A 26,647-nucleotide genomic window follows, 5' to 3' on the forward strand; every position below is an offset into this window, starting at 1 on the left:
AACACGTGATGCAGCTGGCTGGGCTCCCTCTGAGGAGGGTACATCTGGTAAGGGTAAGGCTCTATAGTGTAGAGATGTATAGGACTCTGCAAAGAGGTGGGAAATCAAGATGCTGATCAGCAACTGAAACATTTGCATCAGTGCTGGGACGGCTGTGCGTATTTGTGTGTGTGTGTGTGCGTGTGAGAGTGTACGTGTGTGAGGTAAGGTTTAATCAACTTTTAATTCAGGCCAAAAAGTTTTTATGATTTCAATGTGTACGCAAGGCGATGTAGCCAATCATCAAATAGCTACCACACAAATGACTCTCGTGTTTTCTGTATAGAATTATAGATATTTTTACGTGACACTTTGTGTTACTTGTCTTGTGTTGTTTGTCTGTAACTCATTGTTGTTGCTACCGATATAAAACATGTTGAAAGTCCGGCTCCTGTGAATGGACCTTTTCCTGCTCAGATATAATCGTAATGTTTCCTCTCTTTCCTCTTCTTCCTCTGCAGCTCGTTTTGCAAACAGAAAAGACTGCTCTTGTAATGGAGATCCACCCTATGTTATATAACTAGTGTTGATATAATGATGTTTTCAGCTAGAAAGAGGAAACTCACACATTAACTGATAGGATCTCTGGATCTTCTGGGATGGAATCTGTGTCCAACACACAAAGCCACCAGACAGCATGTGTTCTGTAGGTGAACTGTCCTAACTTTGGGTAAACTAGGCCTTTGAGCCATGGGGTTCAAAATAATAGCTATTGGCTTTGGCATTGTCAACATATTGAATCCAATGTTATCTTAACGAGGAAAGAAAATATATGGATTCTCCTAACAATACCTTTTGAACTAACATAGCATTTCTTAAAAGCTTGAGATGTAATTCTGGACTTTTCAACAGTATCACATGGTCGTCAGCAAATAAAGCTTCAGACCTAAAGAGTTATGAATAAAATCCATCACAGCTTTCACGTCAGCAGATCTGTCTCCATGACAACTGGGCAAACTGCAATCCACGAATGAAGACTTTGAACTGTGATGCAGTCTCATGCTATGGGGTGAAACCGGGGATAACACTTCACATCACATCAGTAACTCACTCACTCACTATGTGCTTGTGCGCGATCTCTCAAACTTTGATGCACAGTATCCATCTTTGTACTACAAATAACACTCACCTGGACATCTGCTCCCAAGGTCACACACTATGTGAGACACCCTTGAATGCAAAGAGTTCTGTTGTACCCCACTAGATAGAAAGATGTTATGAGAGTTAATTTGCTAAAATAAGATCCACACTATCCAATGTATAACTCTATTCATGAATGAAGAAACTGTTTTAAATAAAATTAACAATTTGCACAAATAAGAAGCACCAAATTAAGAAAAACTGCTACTTTAATTCAAAGGACAATATAATGAACGCGAGGTAAAAGATTATATTGATGTGTTTTTTAAAAACGTTCTTCCCTAAACAACTTATCTTTGGGTCATAACATCTGAGCTCAAAAAGGAAATGGGAGTGTATGATATTGATGACATCACCGCAGCCAGTGTGACAACATTCCCTGGCTACTGTCATGTGTGGTCACGGTTGTCGCAGCAAGAGAGGACCCAAACGCCGACATTACTCCACAAACTATTTAATTACGAAAATCACAGACCAGACCAGACAGGAACGAGAAAAACGCGGACCAAACAGTACGAAGCCACACTGGGAATGAGACGAACAGGGTTTACATACACAGGCAAGGTGAGAGGATTGGACAACGGGGAACGAGACACAGGTGGACACAATGAGGGCGGGACCAGCAATCACACAGAAGGAAACAATCAGGGCCAGGGCAGACAATCACAGGGAGACAGATGACACAAGGACTTCAAAACAAGACACAAAACTAGACACAAACTCCAGATCATGACAGCTACGTTGGACTTGGACTAATATGTCTCATAATTAGGAGCAGAGACAAAAACAGCACATGCTAAAAGGGTGTGGCTTCAAATAGTTACAGTACTGATTCAAGATTCAAGATTCAAGATGTTTTATTTGTCACATACACACACAGGGTGGTGTGTGGTGAAAATGAAAAGTGCAATGCTCAGCAGGAATGTGCAAGCACAAGTACAACACACTATTAAAAAAAAAAAAAACAACACAATATACAGTAAGTGTGTGTGTGTGTGTGTGTGTGTGAGAGGGGGGGGTGGTGGGTATATGGGGGGGGTGTGGGTCAGGCCTACAATCCTGATGGCCTGATGAAACTCTCTGAAGAAAACAGTCTCTCTCTCTCTGTGTTGACAGCGTGACCTGGACGCGACCGCAGCAGCTGAAACAGTCTGTTGTTGGGTGGGGTGGTGAGGATCCTTCCCTGTGGCTCTCTGCTCTGCCTGGTTCTGCCACAAGTCCCAGTGGGTCCTGCAGTATAGTCGAGTAGTGCGATAGTGCTGCCTGCTACAACCTGCTCTCTGCTGCTGTCCTGTTGCCAAACGGAGCTACTTATGCTTCCTGCTAGGTGTCTCTCTACAGCTCCCTCTAGAAGGACTCCAAATCCTCTGAGCTTTTAAATGGAACTTTAAATTCTGCTGAGGTGCTGAGGCGCTGCCTTCTGTTCCCTTGGTCTCACCAGAGTGTGTGTGTTTGATGTGACCATGTCAGATCCTCGGACTCCCACCCTATTATACCTACCCGCTCTCTCTCTTAATCCTCAGTGGTGTAATCCTCAGTGGTGAGTACGTCCTCTGTTGTTGTACCCTCCTAAAGTCCACAATCAGCTCATGTAGTTGAGGATCAGGCACCATGAGCTGTTGACAGATCAGAAACTTCCTCCAGAGCAACTTCTCTCGTCGTTTAGCCCATCTCGCCGCCGTCACAGGGCCAACCACCACACTTGATGATGGTCCGCAAAGATGATGGGCCACAGCTGGCTGAACAGTACACACAGTAGGGGTGGGAGGGAGGGGGGGGGGAGGGACGGGCAGGTGTGCTGGATGTTGTGTTCAGGTTCAGGGTTGGCACCTCCACCTGTGGCCCCTGAGGTCAGGAAGTCCTGGACACGAATCACAGGGTCAGCAAGCAGGGCAGCTTCAGTGCAGCTTGGTCTCAGAGAGGAAACTATGGTGTTGAAAGCTGAACTATAATCAGCAGGACAGCAGTCTCCACGAGCCCCCTCCTGAGATAGCCCCCCCCTCTGGCTGTCCAGATGAGAGATCATCATCGCACCTGGGAGGGAGCAAAGCGGGCTGCAGCGTTTAAAGCGGGGAGAGAGCAGAGGAAGGGTGGAGGGAGGGAGTTTATCAGCCTCTTAGTCATATCCCATGACACGAGGGCCACCGCACATAGTCATTCATAGGGTGTTTGTAGTGATTCATTCGCCGGGGAGAAGACAATAGTGGTTGGGTGGAAGCAGGCGGCTTGGAGCGACTTGGTGACCACGGTTTGAATATTGTGGAGGTTGGTGAGCTTAGTGTGGCTGTAGCTAGTTCACCCCCAGGCTCCTCACTCACCGCCCAGCAGCCTGGTGTTCACCCTCCTCAGAGCCCTCCTCACACTGTGCTCGGTACAACAGAGTGTGTAAGGGTGAGTGTGTGTGTCACCATCCCCAGCGGTGGAACTCCAGTTGGCTGAACTAGCTTGTTGTTAGCTAGCGTTGCTAGCTGTTACCGCTGCGCTCAAACTGCCCCGGTAGGATGCGTCGTCAGCTAGTCCGCGCACCACGCGCTCCGCTGGGTATGATCATGGCTGCTGGCTTCATAGGCCGCCGCTGTCGTTGGTTCATGCTTGGCCGCCTCCTCTCTTGGTCACAGCCTGTGTCTCTGTTCCCTTTTCACCTCCTCTCTCGTCTCACCGCCCGCCCTTTTGTATAGACCGCCCCCTGGATTTCGTACCGTCGTGCGGATCTAGCAGAGACGGCTCTCATAGGGGGCATGGTTATCTCAACCCATTGGATTTGGTTAGGGACGAGGAACGTTTTTAACGGGGACGATGGTGTGGTGGCGTTCTCTAAAGGCGGCCACTGGTTAGGAAGCGATCTCATGGCAGCTCACTTTCTGAGGTATCATTCTGTACGCCAGCGATTGATTGGCAGTCGGCCCGAGCTCAGTTTCGGATTGGTCAGACCACAGCGATCCTTTCTTCAAGGTACCGACTCCCCTGTACATCCGTCACTTTTCAGCCCCGCGATCAAAATGGAATACTCCGGAGCTTTTTCCTTGGGGAGTATCCTGAGCTTCCTGAACGGAGGAGTGAATGACGTACTTAAGACCTGTCTTGGATAACTCTACAGTTAGGTCCAACATTCTTTCCGCAGTTCCCTCTGACTTGGTTTTGCTGGTGAAGTTAAAGTCGACTTTTTCACTTTGACAGCCGGTAGGTCCGCCAGGAATAGCGGAGGACAACGCTTGTTAGGGGCCGCTAGCGAAGAAGGTAATGTTGACGGATGGATGACGGTCGTACCCTGTGGGCGTGAATGGACGGCATGAGATCGTCAGGATGTTCTTTGGTCAAGCAGAAAAGAAGGTTAATCAAATGACATGAATTCGTCCAGATGGGCAGGTTAAGCGAGCAGGTTCTCTGGGTCGAAGCACAACCAAGGTCCCTTCTGTCTGTTAATCAACGACACACCACGGAAGTAGAGAAGGAGTCCCCAGGGTTCTGTCTGCACTCCCAGCCAGAGAAGGATGTGGGTCCTTGCCCTAAAATCATCCATCTTATTTTCCAGAGGTCCGCCCGTCCAGATCCTAGTATTTATTTTCCAGAGACTGGAATCGCACTAAAAGATGTTTGGCTGTTTCATTCGTGGACGGCGTTGGCGAGAAGGATGCTGGGTCCGAATGGCTCGTGGCTTGTGGGCGCAGTCTCCGTCTCTAGTGCGGACGTTTGTTGGATGGTTTCGGTTTCATGCAGCTCTCACTCCACAAAAATTGGAAAGAAAAGTGGACAAAAACCTTGTTGTTGCGCAGGTAGCTAAGGTCGCAAAAAAAAACTGAATGTATGTTGTTAGTGCCGATGTAAAAATGAAAAAGAAACTAAAAAAAACCGAACTAAAAGACTAAAAGAGCGCGAGAAAAATCTGTGTTAAACACAAAAACAAAAAATGCTGCGCTTACACATTTCCTCAACATAAGTCGACTACACATTATTACATTACATTACATGTCATTTAGCAGACGCTTTTATCCAAAGCGACTTACAATAAGTGCATTTCAACCTAGAGTATAAACTAAGAACAACAAGAATACAGGAAGTAACATTTCCTCAACATAGTCGAACTACAAAAGTACCATAAGTAAGTGCGATTTAAGTGCCACTGAAGTGCAAATCTGTGTTTTTAGTGATAATACTTAATGTAAGTATTACTTAATGTAAGTATTATTACTAAAATGTAGTCACAGTATTAAATGTACTGATTATTTTATTATGGAAGAGGAAGAGGAAGAGGCTGAACAAGCTGCTAAAGAAGGCCAGCCGCGTGCTGGGTGTCCTCTGGATACTGTGGAGGTGGTGGGGGACGGGAGGATGATGGCAAAGCTCTCGTCTCTGATGAACCACCCCTCCCACCCCATGCATGACACTCTCGCAGCTCTGCACAGCTCCTTCAGCCACCGGCTGATTCCTCCCCGGTGTCTGAGGGAGAGGTACCACAAGTCCTTCCTTCCTGCTGCTGTCAGGCTGCACAACACACTGCAGTAGATCGCTGGAGATCCTGGCAAACTTTGCACTTTACTTTACTCCGCACGATACTTTATTTTCCCCCTGTATATTTCGTATTAGTATTACGTTTTTAGTATTTTGTTTTGTGTTTTATATTTATTTTCATTGATGCTCTGATGTGCACCGCTGCTGTGATTTTTGAAATTTCCCCACTGTGGGACGAATAAAGGAATATCATATCAATTTTGCAGTTATATCAATAAGGATGTATTGTATATTTAGCCTATGTGTGTCGTGCCTTTATCTGCAAAGTCACAAGTAACTATAAACTAGCCTAATAGCTCAGAATTGTGCTTAATCCAGCTCATCGGCATCTTTGACTGGACTGCAGTGACTGCTGCTGCAGCACTGGCGCGCTTTTGGATTACGAACTCCCTCCGCGTTATGTGTCGGACACGTCGATTGGTCCACCAAGTGACCGACTCAGCCAATCAGATCAAGCCTTCTAACATGCAGAAAAAACTGAAGTTGTTGTCCTATTTCCTCGACCGATAATGTCTGAGTGCGGTGAGTTATGCTGAATTAATTTTACTTATTTAATCCAGATAATACTTTTCCAATGACGTATCGCACAGTGATATTTATGTATGGAGGTTTTCGACGGGGGGAGACAGCTAATGTTAACTTTTCGTCTGTCGCCGCCATTATACCACCGAAGAAGCGTATCCCGCCCTCCTTCTTCGGTCTTTTCTTCTTCTTCTCCTCCTTGGTAACGTTCACCAGACAGTCAGCACCACTGGTCCAAGTGGTAAAAGGTTGTTTAGGCGCTGGCTGACTCGGCCTCGGTGCCCGACGGCGACGACCGGTATATGGGTTGTTGTCTTAGCTCCCGAGCTAGCTTACCACGCCTGGAGCACTAGCTCGCCATGTTGCGAGAAAAATGGCCATCGTTGTATTTTAGCGACACAGTTTCCGAGCAGAGATGATACAGTCGGCTAGCGAGCTGCTAATCGGCTAGCGGCGCAGCTGTCGCCCTTGATGCTAGGGCCAAACCAAACCCGCTCGACCAGGTCAAAGGAGCTAACGTGATGGTTTGAGAAGGTGATGACATGAACTGGGACTCGTGTTCGTTATTGTGTCCCCTTGTGAGTCAATATCGGACATTGTCCCCCGCAGAAAACACTCTAGGTTGGCGCTAGGTTGTCCTCCACAGTGCATGTCATGGGAACACGCAGACACGGTGGTGATGGATGCAGACACCCGGTGCTTTGAATCTGACCGTCTGTACGCGGACGGTGTAGTTTGTGTAGAGACACAGATCAGCATCCCCACAGGGACATTATTACTACGTAATTTACATTTTAAATTGTGTGGTTATATTATTTCCCCCCCTTTTCTACGAGAAATAAAACACAAGCAAAGGCCCAACAATTTATCTATCACCCTAACAAGTACTTCACGTGTTGCAATTTCAAAAGCCAGATTCGTATAATAAACATATTGAGTCACTGAGTCTTTATGGTGGATGTGGTAACTCGTATTTTCACAAGTTGACACCTTGCTGCTGTAATGTACAACCTACAGTGTCTAGTGGGATATTAAAACAATATGTCTATATTTCTGTGATACATTCTTGAAGATCTTCAGTATGAACACATGGGATTTGGGCTGAATCTCAAAGGCCTGTTGGGGAAGTTGGAAAGTATTGAAAGACAGATTACTGTAGCAATGTTTTTAGTTATGTAATGGGATTTGTCAACAATAAAAACAAATATGGAATAGCACCAGCCTTATCCTTTAAGCCATAACTTTGTCTAAGAAAATCAACCAGAAGGTGTGTGATCTGTATCTTTCGTTGTAAGACTCTTTTTTGAGTAGAGTCGAGCGTTACTGGTGCAGTATGAGGTCTGACTGGTATCTAGTGGGTGGGAAGGATTTGCAGACATTGTGTTTGAATATAGCTAGCTTCCTCCACAAGCAGCATGCCCTTCCAGTGGGTCCAATTGCAGCACATATCTCATTGATGGAGCTAAACGTCTGCCTGGCCCAAGAAATGGCAGAGAAAGAGAGAGACTTGACAGAGTCTCCACTGAGCAGCAACCTGCATGGACAAAATAACAATTAGCCCAAGCTCAGCGCATGGTGAGTCATCCTGGCAACCCCAGGGTTAGCCTCATGGCGCTCATGTCCAAGCTGTTGTCTTGATAATATATGCAGGCACTTCTTTTCATCAGGAGAGGGCAATGTTCACAACCTTACTTCAAATGTAATGCACTGGCTGCTAGGCATCTGTATAAGTCTCACGTCGGGGTATTGCTTTCATATTCCAAGCATGCTGAGTTTTGTGAACCGTTTCACCTTTATCTAAAAATCAGTTTTGCATTGCTGCGTTTCTTATGAAATGTTTTTGATTTCTAATCCCTTAGCAGCCATGGAGAGCTCGTCCGTGTACATGTGCTTCCCCTGCTACCAGGAGTTCAACACCCTGGAAGAGGTGCTTGAGCACCAGTTGACGTGCACGGCTGAGGATGAACAGCTGGAAGCCCCTGGAACCACCCCTCTCACGGTCCCACTGCTACAGACTCAGGTAAATACTGGCACCGTCAAAAAATTGCCCTTTTTATCATATGAACGTAGGATCTTGATCTTTAGATGGGAACAGAAGCAAAGAACATGAATATTGTGGCGGTTTGGCCTGAAACGTCAGGAGGTGTTTTATCGCATCACATCCTCTGAATCAGATCTGGAGAATGACATTGAAGTGAGTAGTAGGCAATACATTAACTATGTTCTGCTACTCACTCTGGTAATGGTGACCTTGATCGGAGCACTTAACATGTTTTTTACAGTAATTTATTGTGTAATTTCAAGGGATTGTTGTGTATTAATATTCAAGTGTTCGTAATGATTAGTCTTAGAATAAACGATCCGTGTTTTTATTGTTAGTGCTTATTAGTGCTGACATGTATGCATACTTCTGATGCATATTTGTGTATTTATCGCAACTCATATTGTTGTTGCAATACTGAACAAACATACAGTAAATCTGTACAATGATCTTGATATGTGTATAGTGTGTTGGGAAGGCTAGATTCCCCCCTATTTCTATTGTTACTGAAATATGTTTGCATACCATATCCTGGTAAAGTTATTCTAGACATGTCAGTCACTAAGTCCTTGCTGCTGCAGACTTTCAACTTGTACACCTATAACCTATAAGTGGATGTGTAGTAAGGCCTTCAGATTTTTCAGCTGTTTTCTAAATACTTAAGTGCGACCAGGAACAGTTTTTTGTCCAGTGTAATGACAGAATAACACAATATCACGTTGTGTATCAGAGTAATCAGTCTCTAGCGAGGCAAAATGTTGATTAATTATGGAGTGTTGGTCTTTTAATTTAGGCTCTTTAGACAGAGCATGTTTTGAAATGAGTTCTGATCTGGCACACTTCTTACATATCAGTGTAGTTGGTTGAGCTGACAGTGTGCAGCCTAATGGAGAATTAGTTTTTGGTAATATGATACAGTACACTATCAACATTAATTTGATAACACGAGAGGAAAAGATGAAAGATTAGTAGCAGCGGGAGATGACATGTGCTAAAGGTCACAGCAGGTCAGGTTGAGGTCCAGGACTCCACATTTCCATGGTATGTGGTCGGGCTGCCCGGTTACAGCCAAGATGATAATCACGTTTTTTTCATCAATATATTTTAGATCACAATTATTTAGCAAGATTATTAATTGTTTTAATGTATTTTTACTGCACGTTTCCATTTAAAGTTCCTCATTCAATCGACAGAGCACTGCTAAATAGATCTTAGTATCTAAATAAGACTTTAAATAAGGTCCTTTGTCTTCAAAGAAGTTTGTTTTGCTCGTGTGCTCTCGGTTGTATATTTTGGTCTCTATTTTTGTTCCTTGTTTTCGGTTCAGTGTCGATATCCTACTTATTAGACTTATTGTCACACTCATAAGTATTGGCTAACGTTGGGTCTTCCCCCATAATGCACTTCACAATTGTTTATCTAACTGGGACTCAATAATTAACTGATTAGAATAAACAACTGATTAGAATGTGGTGGTCAAAGGACAAGGTCACTGTGACCTCACCTACGTCCCATTCTCGTGAATGCAATATCTCAGGAAAGTTAATTTCATTACATTTGGCACAAATATCCACTTAGACTTCAAGAATGACTTAAAATCCACACGGTAACTAGAAGGGGCACTCGGTAGAGCGCATACCTTCGCATATCACAAGATTGGGCATTGAATTATGAACATTTTGGCATTAGTTGCATGCCAATTGGATAAAAATTGACCGCGCTATGGTAAAAAGAAGATTCTGACCTTTCCATGACCTTTGACCCGATTGATCCCAAAATCGAATCAAATGGTCCCCGGATAATAACCAATCATCACACCAAATTTCATGCGATTCAAGAAGATTTTGACCTTGACCTTTGACCCGATCGATCCCAAAATCTAATAAAATTGTCCCTGGATAATAACCAATCATCCCACCAAATTTCATGCGATTCGGTTTAAAACTTTGTATGTTATGCGAGGAACACGCATACAAATAAATAAATAAATACACGGCGATCAAAACATAACCTTCCGCATTTTCAATGCGAAGGTAATGATGACAATTTTACACAAATGTCTAATCGGATAAAGTCATTAGGTAATGACATTTTGGACATGGATGTGCACTGCAACTTGAGTGGTTGGTGAAGGCATACAACCGGGAGGAGGTCGTTCTAGTTTTGATATGCGGCAGCTTTTCTATGAGTGGAGCATTTTAAACACACACAGTCGATCATATTCATTTAATTTTAAGTCATAATCCTGATTGTGATTTATATTTGATGCATTCATTGTGCAGCTTTAGTACCCGGCAAGTCCAGATAAATCATCAGAATGTTCCAATAACAACTTGTTTTCATGATAATTGACTTGTTCTATCATTTTGGATTAAAGTGGATTTTTGCAGTGCATTTAATATTTTATTTTATGTTTCCTGTTTATAATATATTCCTTAAAGGATGAATTTGATAGAACTCATGCGCTGTACTTCATTTGAGTTCTGCGAAGACGCTATTTGCAGAGCTGTATAATGGGGCGTTTAACTTTGACACATTGAGCTGAGTTGAGTCTCAGTGGCATATTTTTGTCTTTTTCTTTTGTCTTTCTCATGACAGCCTCTAAAAGCCCTTCAGTTTTAAAAGCAGTCTGCGGCCCTCGTTTGGCAGTAGGACTCGGCTGTATGAACTTGTGCCTGAACTTCCATCCTTCCCGTCTTCAACACGCGTCCATAAAGCACAGTGACACTCATGACAGACAAATCGCATCCCGAGTTGCCAGGGGGGAGAGGAGCATGGGAAATGCATCAGTCAGTGCCACCCTTTCTCCTGATGGATCGCTCATTGGCCCTCCCATAGATGAATCAGCATGACAAACACTGTAAAAGCTGGGCACCTTTATGACTTCCTGGCCCGCGCTTAGCTTAAGGTGGTTAATGTCGAGCATCCCTACTTCATTCGATAAACAATATAAATAATAGTGATGCTTGTTGTTGTTATTATTACATCAGAAAACTCACGTATTAACACTCTAAAAACTTCCCATATGGCACCATTAACATCAATAATGAGAGTAATAGGAGGAGTTAAATATGCTCAAATATATCTTTTCTAAAAAGTGGAGAAATTTAAGAATGTCAAATGTTCTCGGACCTTAATACTTGAAGTGCGTTTCAGCCGTGGTGCTCTGACCAGCTGCTTGCATCACTGTCTGACTGATAATCTGAAAGTCTGTTTTAAACAAGGACATTTATAGTATGGCACTTGTGTCTGCCATTTTTGTAGTTTCATTCATTGTAATCCACAGCTAAAAGTTAACAGTGGATGAACGCCACAACCTGTGCAATAGATAATTTAAATACATAGAGTGCTTTTAGTCTACTTTTCTTAATTCTGTTTTATGTTACAAGTCCACAACATCTGAGGGTAATATTGTACTTTTTAATTTCACACACATTTATTTGTCTATATTAGTTTTGAGTTCATCTACTTTGCAACATTCAGATTTCTACATTTACTAATATACTGATGTTTTATTAAGTACTGTGTATATATATATATTTATTTATTATGATGCATTTAAAGTAATTAAAATGAGCTCTACGGTTACCAGCTAAGACATTAAAGTCATGAACACATTAATGCATCAATAATTATTTAATGATGTAAGGCTTCTCGTTAATATGTTATTGGAAATGGGTCATTATGCATAATGAAGATTTTTCAACTGCGGCGTTACCCAATTGACTTTGGTAGAGCGCCACAGTCGAGGTCATGAAAACACTGCTTGTAGATATTGTCTCCTCACTTGCTTTGTTAGTGGTTTGATCCTGGACTCTCTCCAGACACTAGCTTTTCATTTCTGTCCCCACGGGTTCACACACAGCCTTCAACAAGTCATTCTTTTAAGTGTAAAGTAATTCCCATTTTGACTGGTAAAAAAAAAAAAAAGAGGTGGAAAAACTGAAATAATAGAGCAACATAAATATGTATAAACCCCCCAAAATACAGTATACATTTTAGGTCATAACACTCACCCTTACTTTATTTGGTCTCACGGAAGACGGTCGATCATTCGGTATCTATGCAATTTGAAAAAGTAGAATTTCACTCTTGTACTGCTCCATTACAGGCTTGAGTGAAATAAAATAAATCTTCGCTTGCTTTCTGGCTGACAAAGTCATATTTTGTACCATTTTAATAAAAGATATGGCCTTTGTTGTCAAGAAATTGAGGATTATCTTTTCCTATTATTATATTAAAGACTAATGCAAACAATTTAAATATACAATGTGTAAAATCTGGCCACATTCTCCAAACAAATATAAATGATTAATATATATTATGACTAGGAGCACCAGCGCGACTTATAAATATTTTAAGGACACACTTTGACAGACTCTCACTTCTGGTGAAGGAACAGCAGGTTTTGTGCTCATCAGTGTCGTCGACTTGCAGCAACTCCCAACCCACTCAGGCAGAGAGGAGACAGATATGCAGACGTGCAGCGAAAGCTGATGCCTGACTATTAATGGATTAATATACATTTTGTATTTGATTACATCACTACCGTGCAATACGTTGAAATCATTGTACCTTTTTATTGGAGTCGCTCATCAACACTCAACCTCATCATTTATTATTTTGTCTCCATGTTTAAAAAAAAAAAAAAAAAGCATTCTCTTGTTACTGTGACTTTTACACAGCACATTGTTATTTCTTTAAATTGACTAATACCATTTACTGTGCTACTAACCTCGGACTGTAAGGTCTGTTTACGTGTTACAGTTCATTTATTGGTTTATATCCAACGGGCCAGAAACGAGATAACTACTAACCAGCTAGCCCAGCTGCATCTGTATATATATATATATATTAGGGCTGTCAATCGATTAAAAAAAATTAACTAATTAATCGCACATTTTGAAATTGCGATTAATTAATCGCAATTTCAAGTTAATTAAAAGTGTTTTCCTTCTTTTTAAAGACAAAACTTCACACAGAGCTGTGTTTTCAAAGAGGCTCCTACATATAAAGTGCCAGCGAGGTATTTAATATCGTGGATGATAAATTGTTTCTTCAGTGAAACATCAGATTAGTAAAAAAATATATATATATATTGAGACCCCATTGGTCCTGTCATCTTTAACATTGAACAGCAGCAGAACCAGTGGCCTTGGTAACTGACTGACATTCACATATGTCACGTTAACCCTCTGGAGGCTGGGCTCATTTTATACATTTTACAAAATAAATTAAATTCACCGTTTAAAGTATTTTGCATGTGACACACCCCCACGTGTTCTACATCAAACATTCCAGAACAATCTCAGCTCTGAAATGAGGCTCATTGTCCTCGCGCCGTGTTCTCTGGTTCTCTGACTGACAGGCTGCTAAATGAGCCTAACCTGTGAGGTGGGAGGTCCTTTGTGATTTACTGAGTGTTCATTGGTTGTTTTTTCCCCGAAATGTTGACAGACAAACGGATTGACCAATCACGGTGAAGGTTTCGTGTGACGAGTTCTTTCCGCGCCGCGTCACCCGACACGTCGCCCCTCGGTTCCTCTGTGTCTCAGAGGGGAGGAAGGAGGAGCAGGAGGAAACCCGACTGATTCATCCACGAGTTAAACTGATTTCTGCTCCTTATTTTCGCGGAGAAATAATTGTTTTAAAAACGGAAACAGTGTCAAACCGTACTGCCGCGGTTTATAAAAAAAAAAAATTGCGTTAAATATTTTAGTGCGTTAACGCGGCCAAATTAATCGCATAGATTAACGCGTTAACGCTGACAGCCCTAATATATATATACCTGAAACAGCTATTTGATTGTTGTTTATTGCATGGCGTCATTTCCTTTGTGCACAAGTGAAACATTAAAGATAATCTTTCTCCAATTTCCTTTTTTCCCCCTCGTATTAGCAACAACAGGTCGTAAATCTGTCAAGGACGGTAGCAGTCCCACAGATTGAAGTCCAAGCAGGACACTTCTCGGTGCAACCGGTTCTCAAGGAGGCTGCAGTCCCTGTGAATGTGGCATCGGACCAGCCCCGAATCCTCTACCAATGTGGGGACTGTGATGAACTCTTCAAGAGCCTGGACCTTTGGCAGCAGCACCGTAAAGATGAGACATGTCAACAGCCCAACAGGAAGTTGAACCCTGATTCACAACCTGAGCCCGACACCGCTTCAGCTCAGAGCTCCATTTCACCTTTACTTCCAGATGACTCTTCTCTCTCGAAGAGTGAAACCAGAGAACATCTTCAACCTGAACAAGTGGTGACCCCCGTAGAAGAAGAAGAGAGCCAGCAAGTTGCAGAGAGCTCTGATCCTCTCGTTTCTGAGGAGGCCGCCTCCATCTCAAATCAAGAGGATTGGTCCCCCAGGAGGAAGGGGGTCAGCAAGAAGGCCAAGCCTGAACCGGTGCTGCTGTGCGTGGACTGCGGCTCGTGCTTTGGCCTGGTGTCTGAACTCGTGGCCCACCGCAGGACCCAGCACGGCTTTGAGGAGGCGCTGCACCGCTGCTCTGTGTGTGGGGAAAGCTTTCTAAACACCACGCTCTTTCTTTACCACCGCAAGCAACACCGGCAGAAAGGCGAGGAAAAGGAGGCCGAGGTTCCCGTAGAGAACTCCGAGGAAGTTTGTCCTCCGATCAACGGGACCGAGGAGCCGGGGGGGCAGGATGCCACCGCCTCCACCCCCGGTGACGCCTCCAGTTTCCCTCAGCCCGAGTTGTTCATGTGCACCCTGTGTGGGGAGAGCTTCAGTGAGGAGATGGGGCTGGTCACGCATCGGAAGCAGAAGCATGACCTAAAGGAGCCGCTACACAGTTGCCAGCATTGCGGCGAGGTCTTCATGAGCACCACCCAGTACCTGTACCATCGGCGGCAGCACCGCTTCAAAGCAGGGACAGAGGGGACGGATGTGGATGAAATTGGCGATGAAGCAACCCCCGATAACCCTCAGGACGCTTCACCCAGCTCGAAGCGGCTGCTTTCACCGCCCTCCACTGCGAGTGAATCAGGTTCACCGCTCCCGAAGAGAAGCAGGCCCTCTTTCAGGATCCTGAGTGCCGGTAAGTGATAATATTTGCTTCGTAGCCAATTTTTTGGGAGAAACACTGCATTTGCCGCAGGGGGTTTGGGTCCATAACGAAGTGTTTATGATGTCGTCAGGAGTCAAGGCCTTCAAAGAGGAACCAAATGGCGTCACTGCAGCAGACCCCAACCAGCCTCCACCTGCCAAGCTGCTGCAGGACTGGGCCCGCACACCACTACCCCATGTTTGCCCCTATTGTGGCAAAACATTCACCCGGCGCGTCTTCCTCCGCACCCACGTCTTCAGCCACACCGGAGAAAAGCTCTTCACGTGCAAGGTGCCATTCAAAAACCGTCCCGTCTCATGTCTGGGGGATAATTGTATTTGCTGGAAATGTCACTTTCGTCATGCAGCAGCCGTTGTTGGGGTGATGCAACGCCTTTGAAGGGTTTCAGTTTTAAGTCAAACACAATGCTGAAGCTCCCACCTCATTATATTTGACAGCTTCTCTGCACAAGAGGGCTTGTTTTTTGAATTATTATTACAATTTGAGAAAATGTAGCCATATGCTACTTTATTCATTCTCCTTACAAGAGGGTACTTCAAACTTTTTGTAAATACGACGATGGCTTTGATCCTGATTATTGTTCCTGTGCAGGTTTGCTCAAAGTCCTTCACGAACTCCCAGAGCCTGCTGCGCCACAGCATGAGCCACACGGGCAACAAACCCTTCAGCTGCGATGTTTGTGGCAAAAACTTCTCCCAGGCGGCCACCCTGAAGAGACACCAGCGCATCCACACGTCGACGCTGCCTCGACGCAAGCGTGGACGCAAACCGGTAAGATACCTCTGAAATTCAAGGGTTCCATTAAAACATTGTGTATTTATAATTTTGAAAGGTTAAAGCTGATTATTCAGCATTTGTTATGTTGGGACGATTCTGAGAGCTATCCTTTATTCTGTTATTTCTTGTCACACTTTTAATAATAATTTTCTCCAGTATTTGTTTGCTGACCTTGACGGCTGTGTCCCTGAATGCAGGTGTGTACTTTGGACAACGAGGGATCTGCCCACCTCTTCTCTTGTCCTCACTGCCCGTCGCGGTTCAACACGGAGGATCAGCTTGTCCATCACAAGTAAATCACAACAACACCATCCCAGTAGTTGTTCCGAATTCTTCATTTGTGGAAGTGTCGGAGGAAATGGCTCCGACACATATAACAAGTTATTAACTCGACTAGCTTTACTTCCTTCAAACCTCTGGATTTCCATAAACACCAGAGATGGTCAATATTCAGTCATCTATCAACCCGTTTACAGAGCCCAGGACTCAGACCTGACGCCCTCGCCGTAGTAGTTGAGCCGTGTCTGACTACTGAGCCGAATCTTACAGCTGGGTACCAAACGCGCTGCTGACTGAGACGACTGCGTGCCCTTGAGCCTCTGTCACATATGATTGACAGACAGTGGCCCAGCAAATTAAGATGATAACGACAACAACCCCGCAAAGAGTCTGGCCTGCCTGGTTGAGCATGGCGGATAGGATGTGCTGTGCTCGTGTGAGCATTTGATTGGCTGGATGTACTGAGCCAAAAGCGGAAAAAGCCAGACCCTCCTAACGAGTTTTACTCTTCAAAGACCTTCGGGCCACACTTGCGATTGTCTTGATACTCAATCAATCAAACTTTTATTACAGATTCGAGGTCCAGATAGTACAAAACATTAAAATACAATAAAATACATACACAATTACAAGGTAAAAACAACAACAAAGAACTACACATGCTTTATAAATAAACAGCTGTATCGCCACAGCTGGGACCGGTAGCGTGTAGTGCTGGATTTTATATTAGATAAAAACATGATGATCTCATTTTCGGAGTCATCAACCCGGCAGATACATTTGTACATTAGATTTCTTAACACTGAGAACCAGAGTTGTGTTTTGTGAGACCATTTTTCCACGCTAGCAAGAGTCAGTGTTGAGACCTTTCAGTTCAGATCATGTTTAGGATATATCAACATTAATTGGTCTATTAAATAACTGCCGTACAGTTTTCTCCTAAACAGTCCAAAGCCCAACGGTCATATCTCAAGGTGCGCTTAAGAGCTTTGTCCAGAGCGTTTAACTTCATCTCTCAAATAACTTTTCTATTAGAAGATGAGGGAAAGCAGAAGCTGGCAATTTTGCCTAAAACGGCTAAAATAATATTCATAGACACATTTTACTGTCAATCCACAAATTGTGTTCTCTCCAGTCGGTGAAGTAGTATCGCTCAACGTTCGACACATTAAAGAACATCTGGCTGGCAGGAGAGGAGGCCCTGGCTGGACATGGATTCCTCCCAGCTGCCTCAGGGTCAGCGTTCCCTGAAATATTGATTCCTCTTGTCTATTTACCAGGAACAGAAACGGCTCGGCCTCTCGTGCGGGCAGCGAGAGCTCCTCGCACATCAGCTCCCGCATCCTGCTTCACTTTAAGTGACTCGAGTCTTTTGCTGCAACATTACCTGCAGCTTTAATATACACAATACATAAACCTTTATGTGAGCAACATTATGATCCCTAAACTTCCACGTCGTCCCTGCTTGTTCTGATTAGGAGAAGCTAATTAAGTGAAGCTGCTCAGAGAAGCAGTGTTTTATTTCCTCCACGCTCTGAAAGCAGGCGTGATGCAGCATTAGGTCGATGCATCCCAACACCTCTCTCCTCCCCTAAGGCTATATCAAGTGTAACGTCATGCAATGGATACATATAGTCTTTCATGTCCTAACTCTGACTCCTCCCAGTTTATAGCTTGTTTTTTTCTTTCTTTAATCTTCAGCTAATACCCTTTATTTAACCTAAAGCACAGCTGAGCACACACTTCCTGGTAATCCTCATACAAGTCAAATAAAAGGTGGCAGCTGAAACATTACGTTTACCCTTTTAAAACAAAACAAAATCAAATATTTGTATGTGTCTTTATAATAAAAAATTTTTTTGCGTATTTATTCAGTGCAATGTCATTATTTGTGTACCTCTCCCTGTGAGGCTCTTCGGGTCCTTTCCCCTCCGTGTTATTCTTTTTGCAGGATGGGACTAGTTTGAAACATATCCGTGTCAAATATATGCTCACATGCTCGTATGTGTGTTTCCGTCTATAAAACAGATTGCTCCACACGAGCCATCCGTTCCCTTGCGCCGAATGTGGAGAGGCGTTCAAACGCCGGAGAGAACTGGATCTGCACTCGCTCACTCACCAAGGTGAGTGCTCAGCGCTCAGTCTGGCATTACATCGTTCACCTCCATATTTTGATGGTTAGCAGGAGCAACCTAAAGCGAATACAAACTGCCCACAGCAGTCATTTGGGCTGCAGTGTTTCGCTCCGTGATTCATCTCCTTTGTTCAGCTGGTATTGTCAGACACAGCATGTCACATCCTTTCACTGTCTGACCATTTCCATTCGACCCAAGTGGCAAATATATCAAGAAATGAAATGCAAGCCCTTTTGCCTGCTTGTAATGGAAACCTAATTGGATGTGATGTTTTGATCATATTGGGACAGCATTATGTGCATTACAAGAGATCAATGTAGAGGTGATAAATGCCCCCATCAGTCTGCCTGCGTGACCCATCTTGTTTTATTAACAGACACGCATCCATGTTATGTGTGCTCTGTTCCTTCGATGCATTAAGTCAATTACTTTCCATTGATTTGCGTCCCATATGGAACGCAGGAGGAATTCTGGAGGTAAATGAATTGGGTCAACATGTTGACTCTTCATCTTAATCAGAGGGGGGTCGTGGCTCGGCAGCCTCATTAGTTAAGCCTGAAGAGTCAGCGTGCAGCCGGGGTCAGAGGGACGGCGCTCCTCTGAGAGAGAAGATGGGAGAGATTGATCCATTGATCAGTGCCGGGCCATAGGCTGAGAATGCCCTCATAACATGTTTCATTAGAGGGTCCCGATGGGCAGCGGAGTGGGTCGCCCTCGCTGGGATAGACGGCACAGATGGTTAGCAGATTGCAAGATGCTGGCTCGGCGACCTATAGACGTCCTGATGAACCATCGGCCTCGGCCGTTTCCCAGCCAGGCTCTCCAGAGAGAAGCAGTGAGCGTGTGGTTTGCTTCGCACCAGCTGATCACGTCTTACATGATAAGCAGATAATTGATCCGCCAACTGACAGGAAAATAATCTGCATCTGATTGATTAATCACTTTCATCAAGTTAAAAATTAAAACCATTTGCTGGTTCTGGGATTTGAGTTGTCAAGATGTGCTTGACAACTCGGGTTCCCTTTTTTTCTAATTTGAATAGATATGTACGTTTTATATTTATATGATTTGGACAAAAAAAGCCAATGTCACAATCACCCTGGGAAATTGTTCTGCCATTTTATAGACTAATCAGTTGATTGAAAGACTAATCTATCAATTGACAATGTGAATAATTGTTCTACAAATGATTATTGATTAATCTGTCGATTATTGTATCGATAATTAGATTTTTGTCAGTGAAAAAAAAGCCAGTTAAGATTTCCCAGACATCGTCAATGTGCTTGTATTGTCAGTACGACCAAAAGTATTTTATTTACAGTGGAAACTGGGTCAATGATCATTTTAACAAAATGTTGAACTGTCAAATTTATCTAATATTTGTAAATTATATATTCATGAAATTAATATAAAGCCATGAAGAATGAATGATATGTACAGCATTGTATTTACTCTCTGACACAGTCCAGTTGTTTAAAATGCTTTTTAAATGTCAGTACTTTGTAAGTGAAATGACTGCTGATGGGATTCCTGTAGATCGGGACCCGATCTCACCTTCGGGAGTTGACTATCGTCGGCCGACACACACACAGTAAAGACTATTCTTTGCTCCGTATGTAAATGTTATTTAGGTAACATGTTCAGAGATGATGAACATGCAGTTGACTGTTCCATGAAAAATAGTCTAATTTAGGCTGTCAATTAAAGAAAATCTGAATCAATGTTGGATTTTTATATAGATATGCAGTTCTAGTGTGAGTAAACACAGGAATGAGATCAAGTCGGGGCAGGACATTGGAATACAGTTCTGCCTGTAGGCCCGCACATTGGTTTTCTGTCTCCATCGCTAGCATCTTGTAGGTTCGTAATAAGCTTCAAGGAGAATAAGATAAGACAATAAGAGGAAATAACTATTATTATAATAAAAACATTTTGCCGTCATGATTTGAATGTGCATCCAACAACAGCCTTAGGGAGGCAGCTGAAAGCAGATGGGTTACAACGAGGAATATAATCATTAGGGTAAAGGAAAATAAGTAGAATAATAACAAATATTTCATATGTTGCAATGTAAACAAAAGAATCAAAATGATTACTGTAATCTAATTATTGTAACGGCATTTGTAAAGGAATACAGCTTTTATTTATAGACATTGAAATGTCAACTTAGTTGAAAAAGAATATCAGTCGAAATATGCACTTTAAATTGCCATTAAATCCTTCATCCTTAATTAATTATTGTTTATCAGTGCATCACTGCAGCAGAAGGAAGGAGCTGAGCACACATAAATATCCCTTTTGTTCGTTGCATAATGTTATCGTATCTTGCATAATGTCCTCAAGTCATTTTTTATCTGCATAAGCAGCTGATCGCTGTCACCGGGATCCCTAATGGAGCAGCAAATCAGCACATTTGAAATGCCGTTTGAGTAATTAGATTACAGTGCTCATTTTGATTCTTTTGTTTGCATGACAACATATGAAATATTTGTTATTCTTATTTTCCTTCACCCTCATGATTATGTTCCTCGTTGTAACCCAGCTGCTTTCAGCTGCATACCTTAGGCTGTTGTTGAAAAGCTAGAACCAGGAACTTGATAAATTAATTAAATAGCGATTTGACTATTGGTGCAGCAATTGTTTGATTTAAATTCTGAAAAACTCCCAAACGAATCAGTATTTTTATCAAAGCAAATATGTTTGACTCGTCGTGAGATGGAAAAGCTCGGGTGTTTCTGTCTGCGTGTACAATACCAGACCCTGGAACCAGACATCCATTTTCTGATTCACATCTGGTTTCAAAATGGCTCTCTAATACTTGAATCACTCATTTCAACACAAGCCCACGCACACGGTGTCCATCTCACCGTGTGTGCTCGCATGATAAGCAACCACTGATGTATCCCAGAAATTGTCTGCACCTGAATCCCCAACTATTCTGGTATGAACCACCTGCTGCACGATGCTCAGCGGCGGCTTGAGGCGACGAGCTCAAATGACCCCTCGGCCTGCAGTGTCAGGACACAGTGTGACCGCCTGCCTGAACACTGCCACTGTTCCACTGCAGACAAGCAGCCGGCGACGTGCCTCCACTGCGCAAACCAGTTTGTGAACCAGTCGGTGCTGGAGATCCACATGCAGCGCTGCCCTTCCACGGAGGAGGACAAGAACACGGGCCGTGGCCGGGGGCAGGGCCGGGGACGATGCACCGGACAGGTTGGGAACACAATGTTACTTCTCCTTTGCAAAGATATGTGTGAGGGTGACGTACACACACGCACCGTGATGGCATTCGGCCTCAACGTGGGGTGAGCAGGAGGAGGGAGGGGTGATGAAACAAAGGTCCCCAGCCGTGAGCGACTTCTCAGTCAGCCCACAAAGACATCAACCTTTTCATTTATTGCCCCTTTGTTCGTTCTCTGTCTCCTTACTTTTTCGGTTTGTCTCCATTCCCCTCGCCCCATCCCTCCTCTTTCAGGTCGAGTGTGACCTCTGCGGCCACCGTTGCATGACCCAGGAGGGCCTCGACCTCCATCGGCTATCCCACACGGGCCAGACACCCCTCAAATGCCCGGTGAGGCCGTGCCGCCGCCGCTTTACCTCCAACAGCACCCTGGAGGAGCATGTGCTGGCCCACTTCCAGGGCACGCTCGGCAAGTCCAAAAACCGACCCCGCTTCCGCTGCCAGATTTGCCTCAAGGAATTTTCCTATAATTCCACCTTTAATGTTCACATGAGGACGCACACCGACGAGAGGCCCTTTGAGGTAAGAAGGAGGCTGCGTGTGTGTCTGTGCTCGCATGAGCAGTGAATGTCTCTCGGCCTTCTGAAGCACACCGGGTCCTCTTCCTTGGACGAGGCTTTCAAACCCTTCAACGTGTGTCTTTCAAAATGACATCCAGCACTTCTTCAACCCCCCATAGTCTCTCCCCTTCATGGCTGTAGCCATCTCTGGTTCTGGTTCTGGACCAGGGCCATTTGTGCAGTGTGTGTCCTGCGGGTGTTTCCTCTCCCCCTGTGTACCTGTGATTAATGACAGCCCCCCCCCCCCCCCCCGTGTCTGTTACTATTTTGAGACTCTCCCTCGCTCCCTCTGTTGCTCTGGTGACGAGGCAGGACATCAACTCTCGACCCACCGGAGCCCATCAGCGCCCATGACCGCAGACATTTATTGTGGCTTTGCTTTGAGCCGTATCCATCAGGCGTGCTACGGACACAGGGTTCAAGGAGCACTGGTCCTCAAGCACACCGCAATGGCGATGAAACATTCTGTGTGTTCCTCGAGGAAGACCTATATTTATTTACCAAGTGTATAAAAGGTAAACCAATTGGAAAGGTAATTTCATTAGAGTATATCGCACAGAGATGCTGACGCTGCAAAACTGACAACAGGGGTTACAGATTGAATCCGAGTGTCCCCGGTGGGAATCAAGGCCGAGCACACCGAAGTCGCTCTTGTGTAGTGCCTCCGGTTTAATCAAGTGTCTGGTGGAAGTTCATTGTCTGGCTCAGGTGGTACGAAGCAGCGGTGACGTGCGGTCGGTTCGTGGCTGGTGAGGCACATTTACAAATATGTGAACCCAGCAGAGGAGCTTAAATCACGTCCAATTGGCAGCTTGCACCTTGACTACGGGTCATTTTTCATATTTCATATTTCATATCAGCATTCTGTACATGCATAGGTACATAGTTTATTCCACCAATTTATCGCGGCTCAGAGAAAGAGCGCATTTCCTGTGCACCCTCTGTGTGCTTTAAATGTGCCATTGCAAATCCACAATTCATCCTCATTCATTACAAATAAAAACAGGCCACAAAGCCTCTTGCGGTGTGTGCATGGTCTTACCGTGACTTGTAAATAAGTGCATTTGTCTATCCTTCTGGACAAAAATCTCTGTGGCTTTGTTGTAAAAGTCCTTCTTATCATCTGTTATTTGTAAAAGGGTAGAAGAAGAGCAACGGCAGAAGAAGCGTAAACCCGTGGGTTTGATGTCGGATCAGCAAGCCTCAATAGGTTCTATACATGCGTGAAATACTCAACCTATTCTATGGAACGAAAGGACGTATAATAAAAGTCTCTACTAATATTACAGAGGTGACAAACAATGAGAAAAGCAGAAGGTTCAACCCAGTTTGTGAGGGATTGCGCAATCTGAGCGTCGCCGCCTCTGTTTGAATAAGACACGCCACGTAAAGTCAGCGATTTTTATTAAAATAATTGCTTGAATTTATTGCAATCAAACATAAATTACATTTCCAACACAGATTGATAGATAAATATGAATATTTAATTATTTGTTTTACTTGCATACAGATGCATATCCCCATCATCCTTTCCTTTACACACCTGGAGAGCCGTGACAGTTACTCCATTAGTGGTTCAGGTATTAGTCCGCAGAGAGCGACGCCTTTCCTCGAGGAAATTGTAATATTTAAACCGTCTTTTTATAGACCAAACAACTCATCAATTGTCTGAAAATAATTAATAGATTATTAAAACGATTGTGTAACACGTGTTCGTTTTGGTGCTTTGTATCCGCCCCCCCCCCCGCTTTTAAAAATATGAATCCTAGTTTTGTTCAGAACTGTACTTTCTTGACGCCTCCTTACTTTTCTACGCTCTCTGTACTTTTCCACTCCCCCCCGTTAACCCCACCCTTCCTGCCTCCACCAGTGCGCCACGTGTGGCAAGCGCTTCCGCCAGCTGCCCCACCTGCAGGACCACGAGCGCATCCACAGCGGCCTCCGGCCGTTCTGCTGCTGGATTTGCGGCAAGAGCTTCAGCGTGGCCGCCCGGCTCACGGAGCACGCCCGCACCCACAGCGGGGAGAAGCCGTACCCCTGCGCCCACTGCTCCGCCGCCTTCCGCTCGCGCTCCAACCTGGACAAGCACATCCGGCTGCACGGCGACCTGTTCGAGGACAACGCGGAGCAGGCGGCGCAGGACGCCGAGGCCGCCCACGTCCAGAAGGTGCTGGAGGGGGCCAAGGTGCTGTCCTCCCTGGCCACCACGGGGGAGCTGGAGCCGGGCTCGGTGCAGACCATCTACGTGCTGCAGGGGGGCGAAGGATGCACCGAGACGGTCATGATCCCGGCCCATCAGTTCGCCGGCTTGGACGGCAACTCGCAGGTCGTCATCCTGCCCTCCTCCGTTCTGGGAGCGCAGGGCATCAACGTTCCCATGATCACCATTGACGGAAACGAGATCACCGTGGTGGAGACGAGCCACGCGCCGCAGCACTCCATCGAGTTCATTGTGGAGGAGACCGTATAGACGGAGGAGCACAAACCTCTGTGGAGACGGGACAACCGGTCGAGAGCAGCGGAGCGACTGGCGGACACGAAAGACGGTTGAAGTCAAAAGTTTGATATTTGAATCATATTGAGTTGTTACCTTTTTTTAAATAAATATAGATATATATAGTTTGATAGGTTTCTAAGCCAGTTCCAACAGCAATTCCACTTTGTATAGTCAGTAAGTTTTCTTGAGCTTAACATGGTTAAGCTTGTTCACAGCGGGTCAAACTAATGAATGAGAGGTTCATACACACATGGACCGCCCGGGGGGACAGAATGTACCTTTAAATTAGCAACCTGATTAAAAAGCAGATTGTTGAATTCAGACCTTGATTATATATACTGTATATACATATATCTATATACATATATATACACAGGTGTGTATTTACAGCCCCTATTTATTAGGGGAAGACAAGTGGCGGCCCCTAAAATGTCTTCTGTTTTCTTTATAATAAAATGCTTCAGCTTTCACATTTGTGACCTTCAATCAATTCATACGCTGCGTGCCTCGAGGGCTCCGCGTCCCGCCGGCGGGGGGGGGGCTTTTTATAGGTCTCGCTGTCAATGGACACGTTGTTTTGTTTTGACAAACGGTCCAAGGTCTTCCACTGAGAAATATCCAGACAGGTGAGCGTACACACGCACACTAATGTTAGAGAACGCCATAATCAAGTAGAAACGTGTGTTACGGACATGTTTATACGTTATGTTATTGATTGGTTTAACTTTTATGCTGTAATTAAATTCAATTAAATGATAACAAGGATATAGCAAGATCTATGATGATTGAGCTGAAGCGCAGCATTGTGCAGTGGCAAGTGGAACAATGAAATTATCCTGCACTTGCTGTACAGTTATCAGAAATAATGGTCCTTCACGTCTCATGGGGTCATCGGACCCTATGAGACGACATAGATCCTATCTGCCTGATGGATCATTGAGGTCTGGGTCGTGGAATTCCTGCTCCTGACTACGCCACTGTCCTGTTGAGACTCCGCCTACTGTTGAGACTCCGCCCACTCCTCCTCCCCACCGCCATCTGCCTGATGGATCGTGGAGGTCTCCATCGTGGAATATGCCTACTATGAACTATTCATACACTCTGTCATATTCATTGAATGTATTTTAACTCTAAATCTGTCCTTCTGTACACATTACATCTATTGCATCTGTCCATCCTGGAGAGGGATCCTCCTCTGTTGCTCTCCTCCAGGTTTCTTCCCTTTTTTTCCCCCTGAAGGGTTATTTGGGAGTTTTTCCTGGTCCGATGTGAGGTTTTGGGGCAGGGGTGTCTATGTGTACAGATTGTAAAGCACTCCGAGACAAATTTGTAATTTGTGAAATTGGGCTATACAAATAAACTGAATTGAATTGAATTGAATCTGTTTCTAAATGGGAAGGGGCATAATATGATATAAGTTTTGCCAGCGCTGCACTAGACCATTATAGGCTCCGAAAGCACAGTTTATGGCTGTCTCCCACCCAGTGATTGCTGACGGTGGGCGGGGGCATTGGAACCACACACACACACACACACACACACACACACACAGAGGCAATCTGTCTTCGTTTGTTTTCATGTCATGGAGGGAGAAATGCTGATTTCACGAGGTACTGAAATGGGGAAATTGCAGCATGCCTGCAGAGTGTGAGAAGCATATCGGGAAATGGAGAGCCGCTCCTGAGCAAAGAGGAGCCGGTGCCAAGCATCCAGCTGCTCTTCAATGTTTTTCTGAGAGTCAAGAGGCAAACAGTCGATAAATATATGCTTTTGTTTCCCCTTAGAAGATCTCGAGTGCTGATATTCTCGGTGGAGGGCCGTTG

At 44.4% G+C, this 26,647-nt stretch overlaps 1 protein-coding gene across 1 annotated transcript; it reads left to right on the forward strand.

The window, feature by feature from the left end:
• Nucleotides 1–6,165: 6,165 nt before the first annotated feature.
• znf574 (zinc finger protein 574) lies at nt 6,166–26,199 on the forward strand. Its single transcript, XM_056444502.1, has 10 exons — nt 6,166–6,210; nt 8,070–8,230; nt 14,150–15,302; nt 15,403–15,602; nt 15,924–16,103; nt 16,307–16,401; nt 18,417–18,511; nt 21,591–21,739; nt 22,002–22,289; nt 24,198–26,199. Exons 1-10 carry the CDS (start codon nt 6,198–6,200, stop codon nt 24,795–24,797), a joined length of 2,934 nt encoding a protein of 977 aa, XP_056300477.1. The 5' UTR covers nt 6,166–6,197; the 3' UTR covers nt 24,798–26,199.
• Nucleotides 26,200–26,647: the final 448 nt, after the last annotated feature.

This window comes from Pseudoliparis swirei, chromosome 22, assembly GCF_029220125.1.
Source record: "Pseudoliparis swirei isolate HS2019 ecotype Mariana Trench chromosome 22, NWPU_hadal_v1, whole genome shotgun sequence".
Classification (NCBI taxonomy): Eukaryota; Metazoa; Chordata; class Actinopteri; order Perciformes; family Liparidae; genus Pseudoliparis; species Pseudoliparis swirei.